This window comes from Poecilia reticulata, linkage group LG8 (genome assembly GCF_000633615.1).
Source record: "Poecilia reticulata strain Guanapo linkage group LG8, Guppy_female_1.0+MT, whole genome shotgun sequence".
NCBI classification, from domain to species: Eukaryota; Metazoa; Chordata; class Actinopteri; order Cyprinodontiformes; family Poeciliidae; genus Poecilia; species Poecilia reticulata.
In genome coordinates, this window is record NC_024338.1 from 7,027,744 (window position 1) to 7,037,437 (window position 9,694).

A 9,694-nucleotide genomic window follows, 5' to 3' on the forward strand; every position below is an offset into this window, starting at 1 on the left:
TTGAACATCTTGAGACTGCAGCTTTTACCAATTTAAAAAAAAAATAGTTAAAGCTTGCTTAAGATGGATGAAGAACCTTGCTAATTCTTGCAAATAATTTGCAATTAGATGTGCATTTTAACTTTGACTGGGTCACATAAGACGAATATTTGATCTAAGCTGCATCAGCCACAGCCATAGACGGTCTGAAGTCTTTTACTGCATTCAAACGGTTTTATTCCTCGCTGTTTTTATCTCCATCCATCATCACTTTAACTCTAACCTAGCATTGTGAAAACCGTCCTTTGTACTACACATCACTTCGTACAGAGCTTCTGGACTCTCAGCTATTAATAAACAATTATTTCCTGGAGGCGTGGACTCTGTTGAAGTTTAAAATTTTACCCAGTTGCTAACGTTTACATACGTAATTAGCTTACCGGAAGTTGACTATGGTGTAAACAACCATCCTCTACTGTAAAGAGAGAAGTGCAGAGTTCAACGACACGACTGTTAGCGTTAACTCAACATTTGGAGGCGTGGCCAACACAGACTGAATGGCTTCCTTCACTTCCTTTGCTGCCATTGCTAAAACTACAGACAGACTACAATTCCAGTGCAGAAAATCCTCATCATCGTTCACAACTTCTCCTGTTTGCTGTTTGGCCCGGTCGAAACTTCATGGGAGAGAATCCAAGTCGATGGAAGGAATCCCATACTGGGCACTGAAGGGAGATGGGAATTGAGCGGAATTGCGTTGGACAGCAGCAGTCAGGCTAGACTACATGTTTGTTTATCACATCAATAAAGTCATAATAAAAAACATAACAGTTATTAGTTGTGACTCAAATGCTGTGAATATGCTTGAGCTACATATGAGCTGTAAAAATCATTGTAATACATACAAAATCTGTGCTTCAACAAGGTGCTAAAAAAACCTCTGAATAGCAAGTACAAAGGCACTTAATGGTTTTTGATCAACTCATAACACAGTATCACCCACATACAGTGTTATGCAAGCACTTTAAAAGTATTACAGTTTGTTCAGAGCGCGCTCCCAGTGAATGCAGTTTCTGCATGTGTTCTTCTGTTCGTCCTGATCACATAAACCAACTAAAATATGTCACTCCAATCTCACCGAGACGAGACACGAACTCTGTTTGATTTCTCAAACGTCATCTGATCCCGACATGAGTGGCTGCTATTGAGTCCTTCTCATTCTTCGGAAGAAGTGATGTTTTCCTTCCATATCGCTACTACTTTAAGTCTCCTTCGAAGGCGCCCGAAATAAACAATCTTCGTCAGGGTTCATCATCTGCAAACATTCCCAAACTGCGTTCTCTCGTACAGACTCGGTGAACACTCGAATCCAGCAGGCGGTGAGGTGACCGTGTCTCCCCGTACGATGCCTGATAAAATGGCACTTGAACATAAATAGATTGGAGCGGCGTAGCTCCAAGTAGGCTCTCGAAAGCAAATAGACTCACATCCAGAAAAGGCACATTGCGTGTGTGGATGTCCAATCCCAGCACACAGCTGTTCCACGGCTACATTTTGCTACAGACTCACAAAACTCAACGAAACCTCATTTTATATCCTGCTTCGTTCCAAATGAAGTGTATGCTCCGTGCTAACAATGTACTCAAAGGGTTTTATTGTAATTCTTTGTGACAGGCCAACACAATGTAGAGTAGATGGCAATCGTACACGATTTTCCAAATCCTTTCCAAATAAAAATCTGAGAAATGTAGCACGGACATGTATTGGGCTCCTTTTACTCATAAACTCCATAATAAAATACAGTGTAACCAACTGGCTTCAGAAAAAGCACCTCATTAGCAACCAGAGTCGACCTCAGCCAGGGGTTAGATTGCGACAAAATGATCAATGGTGGCTCCGTTTCCATTAAAAAATATGCGCAAAACTTTGTTGTTATTCCGCTAATGTTGAAACCCTCCCCTGCAATTTTTCTTTTATGGTGTTCCCATTATAAGTAATAAACACAATTAAAATYATATGTGAATAAGTTTGTTTCTGCGCCATGATCCTCCTTCCACTTTCTGTTGTCTTCTTTGTCGTTTCTGCCAGTAGTAAAAAATAATATATATTTTAAAATTACAAAGTATGCTGCTTTTAATTACTTAGTAGGTGGTGAGAAAGTGCTGATTTGCAAGACGAGATTAATTTCTTCATTTTTTTCCTGCTCGTTAAAAACTCCACCTCCATTATCAGTGCTAAGAGACACTGGGATCTGCTGTAGGCAAATCACCTAAGTCCTCTGAATTTTGAAGCATCGTTCCAGTAGATATCTCTTTGTTGAGGCGTCCCCGCTGTGGATTCATTCAGCATTCCACTCACAAAAAGCACTAAAAGATCCCTGTTGCGTTTTTCCTCACACTTCCCTTAAGTGGAGATAACATCTGGGATAAGAAGCCAGGAAAACACTGAGAGGAGGCGGGAGGGGCGAGTTCTTCAAAGCTGGTAAAGAGCATGTTGGATCAGCTTTGGGGAGGGAGGTGAGAGAGATAAGCCCATGACAGCTGCCAAACACCTCTGTGGTCGGTGTGCGTGTTCACGTGTGTGCGTGTGTGTGTGTATCAGGGCCCCCAATGTAGAGGAAGGGTTTCTGAATCCCAACCACCTGCCAGCCCTGGTCTCCAATGGCAGGTGTTAGCCCATTTTTACGTGATTCAGCGCGCTGATAAGTACGCAGCATATGTGACGTCCCTGTCGCCCGCATCTCTTTGTAATGCCAGTAAGGCCGATGCACCGATGGAGAGATTACCGAAATGTGAGGTATTATGAGGGAGGGTGGAGGGCTTTTCTTAAGAATGTTTTTGTGACGAAGTCGAATGAAAAAAAACAATCAACTTACACATAAAACTAAACCGAGACATAAAAGGATTCTAGAAGGAGCTGTAGCTTGAAAACTGCAAAATGCTGCTCTTTACTTTGTAATTCGACAGTGTGATGGCATCAAGTATACCAAAAGTCTAATGCGAGGGTGAGCATTTCCCAAAACAAATTGAAATTCCAGAAATTAATTTGCTTAATTAGAACACATCAATTTAAAATAGATGCATTTCACAAAACTGTAACTTTTTTCTGCAGGTAACATCCGCCTGTGATGAACAGGCGGATGTTACTACTGGCAGAAACTACAAAGAGCATGACAGGAAGTAGCAGGAGGATGATGGTTTGTTTTCGTTTTTTTAGAACAGTGTGCAGCTGGTTCCACCTGAGCTCTCACAGCATCACAGAGTTTATATTATAAAAAGCAATATCGCTAAGATTGATACCTCGGTCTGTTCTGCTAACATTTGCGACATGGCTGGTTTTGAATTTTATTTTGAAAACATTTTAGACTACGGAGGATTGACCAAAAAACAGTCAGCTGTGAATATTCTGAGATTTTTTTATGGAGGCATTATGTATTTTTAACAAATTTCTCAATATCACTAATATTGCAACCATGAAGGTTAATTTTTTTTTTTTTTTACAAAATCAATTGAGTGTAGAGATTTCATGAAGCAATTGTGTGTTATTCCACATACAGACATGGTGATGTGAGAATATTTGGGAAATTTTAGGATGAAATTTGAATTTCTAATGATTTTGGTTGGTTTTAGCTGGGTGCCCAAGTCACTGCTGACAGTTTCAATGCTCAAAATAAAAGATTTACCTAGAATATGTCATGTGTAGTTCATAGACATTTTGAAAAATCAATAGTTTAAACGCCACATTGAGTCACGTTTTTTCACTCATGGCAAAGGATGGAGAGTCTTTGTGCCACAAATGTCAGGGAATTGAGTTTTTTGCCATCTCCTTTGTTTTTGCCCAGCGTGCCACTGCAACCTGCACGCCCGCCGCTGCCGCTTCAACATGGAGCTGTACAAGCTGTCCGGCCGCAGGAGTGGCGGCGTCTGCCTCAACTGTCGTCACAACACAGCGGGGCGCCACTGTCACTACTGCAAGGAGGGCTACTACAGGGACATGACCAAGTCCATCTCTCACCGCAGAGCCTGCAAAGGTAACAGATGCTTTGCACAACACAGCCGAAAGGAAGAGACAGAGTCGAATGACAGGATCAGAAAAAAGATACAGACACAAATCGTAAAACAGAMGGTCGTCAGCGTAGCAGTGGAAGCCTGTTTCCGGACCATGCGACCCAGAAAAGATGCATGTTGAGGCTGAATGGAAGATGATGTTTTACCCTTGTTTCTTTCACAAATCATTCATGATCAACAAAGTTCGACACAAAAAGCTTAAAAAAAAACCTTAATGTTAAAATTAAAACCGATTTAGAGGAGCTACTTCTCAGAGCGACGCTGGTAAAAACATTGCTAAAAAGAGAATAGAGGAGCCATGTTGTGATGACTTCCTGAAGGCAGACCTTCAGAAAGAGCAGGAGTTTCTTAAAAAGATAGAGTCCCAATTTCAAGGCGTAAGTTATAAAGTCAAAATTTCTTTTAAGCCATATTTGATAYATGCAGCATTTTTTGTAACAACTGAAGGTGCCATAGTAATTTGATTGTACTATAAAATGACACTGTGACTGGAAAACACATAATACTGCTCATTCAAAGTAACAAACCTAATTCATCAAAGGTCCAGCCAGTTGGTGCTRGAAGTCCCACAACAAAATGGAGATTGCCTGAGTGTAGTACATGATTGTATATTATTGTAGCCTATGTATCCATGGCTACCAGTGCAGGATGAAGACAAAAATACTTGCTTAAGCAAATCAGAGAATTTAAGCAAATAACCAAATCAGAGAAAATGTTATTGAAAAGTACAAGTCAGGAGATGGATACAAAACAATCTCTAAGGCACTGAACATCCCATGGAGTTCRGTTCAATCCGTCATCAAGAAATAGAAGGAATATGGCCTTGSGTTTAAACCTACCTGGATCAGGCTGTCCTCACAACCCGAGAGAGTGTACAAGATGGAGAGGTCACCAGGTTACCATGACTACGCTGAAGAGACAGCCAGACATCCAGCCACATCTGTGTTTCTCAAATCCTCAGGGTCCTCAGGGACCACTGCCCTGCATGTTTTAGGTGTTTCCCCTTCATCCACACACCTGACTTGAATAAGCGGATGATTAACAGGCTTCTGCAGYACTTGATGGCATGCAGGGGAGGTCATGCARCTATTTGAATCAGCCGAAACACATGTAAAACACGCAGGGCAGCGTTTTACATGCCCTGCAAGGGAATAGAGAAACACTGAGCTGAACTGGTTAGAAGTTGACATGGTGGATGTTCTRAGATGGCCCAGTCAAAGCACAAACCTCAACCCGACASAGAGGTTGTGGCAAGACTTGGAAAGAGCTGTTCACAGCTAATCGCTAAATTGGAAAATTTAGCTGAAATTTGTGGCATATAGATGTGCGACCCCGACTGCTGAATGTTTATRCAATCATCTGTGTTAATTTTTTTTTWATTGTCATYAAACATAATTTGCTAAAGAGAGAATAGAGGAGCCATGTTTTTGACATAATTTTTTGTCAAATTATGTTGATCATGATTGATTTGAAAAAGCAATGAAAAGGTAAAACATCCAAGGTAGCGAATACTTTTTATATGGGTTAATATATATTTGTGGAAAATATTAAGTTTGACGGGCAAGCTGACACTTTATAAAAAAAAAGAGAGAGAGAAGAACAAATTGCTGACATGGTTCAGATAATAATCAAATTCCTTTGGAAAAAGCGAACTAAGGTGATCTTCAGCAAACTGACCTGTGCAATTCCAAAATTTACTACTTGAGGTCCTCCATGAACGCCTCACAAGACAAGCATAGCAAACAGGTAATCGGCATTCTCTGTTCATTCGGTGAGTACACATATGCGTGTACGGGGAAAGAAAAGAAAAAAAAGACACACACACACACACGCGCGCGCGCGCGCTTGCACACACCTACACACACACACACGGATGCACAGATGTGAGCGCACTCACTAGGTTTGAGGCCAGGCTGGCAGGAATTAAAATGGGGGAGACAAAAGCTGAGCTCCGTCTGTGTGGAAGGACCTCTGGGAGTAAAGACGGACCCCATGCAAACASACTRSTGCCACTCTGGCTGGAATCTAACCGGTAAGATGTCTTAGCAGTGCGCTAACTGCTTGTGCATGTGTCTCCATGAGCTGAAAATAAAGATGAAATACARTTTTCACATGGATTAGCGACCGTAGCTAAAACCTGCTAATGCTTCAGACTCCCTCTAAAAACACTTGTAGCTGTTTATTTCATACAAAAAATAGACTTTAATATGCAGTATGAYGCASAGTGGAAGCCATCTTGGTGCTATGGCATAAGTTAATAGCTACACTGGAGTACAGCCAATCAGCATCAAGGAAAATAGATGGAGCTTCTTGATTGGAYGTTTTGTAAATGCCAGCCAACGTCAATTAGCGTTGTGGGTAGCTACGTTAGCTTCCCATGCTGCTTTTCTTTCGAATATTTTAGATGTGCGCAATGAAAAAATTTGCAACTTGCCGAATTTTCCACAAAATAATTCAGTCACGTTCCACAGAAGTATTAATCATCTTGAACTTCTTTAAATTTCATCATGTTGCAATAAACTTTCATGTATTTGTTTTAGCAATTTATGTTTATCGTGATTGACCATCAACCTAAATGAAAGAGAATCTGTGGCGAGACTTTAACAGTTTGTTCACAGACTATTTCCATTCAGACTGAGTTTCAGCTGTTTTGCAAAGTAGACTGGGAAAAAATATTCATTGTACAAATGATTGAATCAGGTGGGCTGAATGCAAATTCTTACCCCACTTTTCAAGTTGATTTTTTATTTTTATTGAAAAAAGGTAGAGGTTGATTCAACTTACATAAGCTGCTTTACTTGATAAGTAATTGAATTACGTTAATCAGATTTAATAAAGTTTGTTGTTTAAATTCACAATATAATTGATATGGATAAACTTAATTCAATTGCTTATTGTGTTGAAGGAAGTTATTTAAGTTGGATTAACTATTCTCTTTTTTCACTGTTGAAAACATTTCATCCACTTAATTGTTTTGAGCTGGTCTGTCACATAAAATCTCAGTAAAATACACTGAGGTTTGTGGTTGTCATGGAAGAAATTGTAAAAAACAGAAATCTCACTGTTCCAAGCCACCATACACTAAAAATTTTTTTTCTTTGAACAAAACTTTAAAAAGCAAATTTTATTAGTTTTACTCAAACTGTAATTCTGATTTTAACTTATTGAAATCAGAGTTAAAGCTCGAGTAAAACTAATACAATTAGCCATAAAATGTTTGAGTCATTCTTTTAAGTTGGTTCAAAGAAACCATATTCATTCAGTGCATATTCTCAAGTAAAATAGTTAACAGAGGTCGATTTATGGATAAGATGAAACAAAAAATAATGATGATAAACATCCCTTAAGCATTAAGCTACCATAATGAAATATATCTTCAGTCTTATGGTGTACCACATAAAATTGAGCAAAAATAGCTGCTTTATTCACATTCATGTTTGCCACATTAAGTTGCGCTAACTGTCAAGCTGCGTTATCTGTCAAACTGCGCTAACCATCAAGCTGCGCTAACCGTCTAGTTCTGCTAACCATCTAACTATGCTAACCGTCTAACTGTGCTAACCGTCTAGCTGTGCCAACCGTCTAACTGTGCTACCCGTCTAACTGTGCTAACCGTCAAGCTATGCTAACTGTCAAGCTGCGCTAACCATCTAGTTCTGCTAACCATCAAGCTGTACTAACTGTCAAGCTGCGCTAACTGTCAAGCTAAATTAGACTGTTGATGTCTGTCCTCTGGCACCCCCTATCTTCTGTTGGGTGGAACAGCAGCATTAATTTCCAGCTGCATGCCACAACATTTAGCCTAAGCAGTGTTCATATCTTCTTACATCACTTAGAGTTCATAGAAGAACTTGGTGTTCAGTTGAGGTGTAGTCGTAGTGAACACAAGCTTGACAGATAGTCTGCACTTAGCGTAGCAYATGACAGCCTGACTTCCAGCCTAAACATTTCCCTAAGTTATACTTGGGAGTGGTTCCATTTGGAGGGGTTGGATCTAAAAGCAGGTTAGCTTAACACAAGGTTCCCCCTTTTGCTTGATGATACAGCGATACCCATACATCTCTGCGAAACCTTTTCCCAAACAGCTGGAATGGTAACCCGAACACGTCTTACCCCCCACCTCCCACCCCACCCGCCAGCCCGGACTCATTGCTCTGGGATCAAATCCAAACACTCTGATTGCTGCCTTTCTTCTCAGGTGACAAAAACGAGCCGTCGCGACATCAGTTTAAAAACCGCCATATTTATTGTTCGAATCAGCCGCCCGTCTCGCTCTGCTGTTGTTGGACAGGAGATGGAGCGCGGTGCCAACGAAGCCAGGAGGAAACCTGCTTTCCGTCCCTGCCCAACTACCCACTTCCCCCCTCAACACCTCACATCTCTGCAGCCTTAACCTATGAGTCAAAAAAGAAAAGTGGATCGYGTCGAACAGCTCCATGCACTATTTCCCAGATTAACAGCTTCGCTCCTCATCAAGAGCAGTGTAAACATGGCTCTTGGAGAATCGCACTGCTTACCTCCCACCACTTTAGTTCCCCCACTTTTTTTTTTCCAACCTTTTCCGTCCATAAATTTGGCAGTTAAGCCTCGGGTGAGTCCACAGAGACGAGGGTGGTGCACGGTTCACTGCGCTGCAGGCCCCAAAGCCCTCGGCAACCATTCGGCTCTCCAAGCCGTCCGCCGGGGCTTCAAAATCACGATGTTTAACATTTTTTTAAAAGTGCTTTTGATAACCAAAAAAAGGGAAGAATTGCTAAAAAAAAAGTTTAAAGAAATTGTTTTGCATCAAGACTTTTGAAATATATGGGCGACTTCTAGTAAAAAGTGTTTGGAAAAAGAGGTCAACACGTAAAAAAAGACTGTTTTTGACATATAAAGGCTTTGTTAGTGTTTTGGTTTTTACTGTTGTACTTTTACATGCCATGATACAGTAAGGGAGTCTAACAAAACTAAACTATGCAGCTGCTTCCAAGTGGGGTCCAAATGCTACAGAAGTTATACAATAAGACTCTAATTTTACTAATTCAACCAACAATTTCTCCTTCTTTTTCCTTCAGACAACAGATCACCATTGCTGCTACTGTCATTTTAAAGCATTTTGTTTGATGGGAAATATTTTATTATTTTTATAATTGTATATCGTCAGCTTCCTAAAATAATGCCAAATTTTTTTGAGGGGAAATCACAAACTCTTCCTTTCCTAAAGAAGTTTTAGGCAAAAAGAAAAAAAAAAAACTTTGGCAAAAACTTACTAAAAAAATGACAGCACTTTGGTCATGTGGGTGTTTAAAGTGCTTCTTAAATCAATTTAGTGTAATATGGTAAAAGATGGCTGCACTCTAAAAATGTCCATGATGCATATGTCCAGTCATAATTTAGATTATATATATGAATTATTATTATCCATCCATCCATCCATTTTCTTGCACCCTTTTTCCCTCAGTGGGGTCGGGAGGGGTGCTGGTGCCCATCTCCAGCCAACGTTTCGGGCGAGAGGCGGGGTACACCCTGGACAGGTCGCCAGTCTGTCGCAGGGCAACACAGAGACACACAGGACACACAACCATGCACACACACACTCACACCTAGGGGCAATTTGGAAAGGCCAATTAACCTGACAGTCATGTTTTTGGACTGTGGGAGGAAAC

At 40.6% G+C, this 9,694-nt stretch overlaps 1 protein-coding gene across 3 annotated transcripts in view; it reads left to right on the top strand.

Annotated features, from left to right (window-relative positions):
* ntn1b (netrin 1b) overlaps window positions 1-9,694 on the top strand; it is a 60,870-nt gene that overhangs the window by 28,907 nt on the left and 22,269 nt on the right. For all 3 annotated transcript variants that reach the window (XM_008415455.2, XM_008415454.2, XM_008415453.2), the window contains exon 3: window positions 3,821-4,009. In XM_008415455.2, coding sequence (XP_008413677.1) covers window positions 3,821-4,009 — 189 coding nt within the window. The remainder of the gene's footprint in view (window positions 1-3,820; window positions 4,010-9,694) is intronic.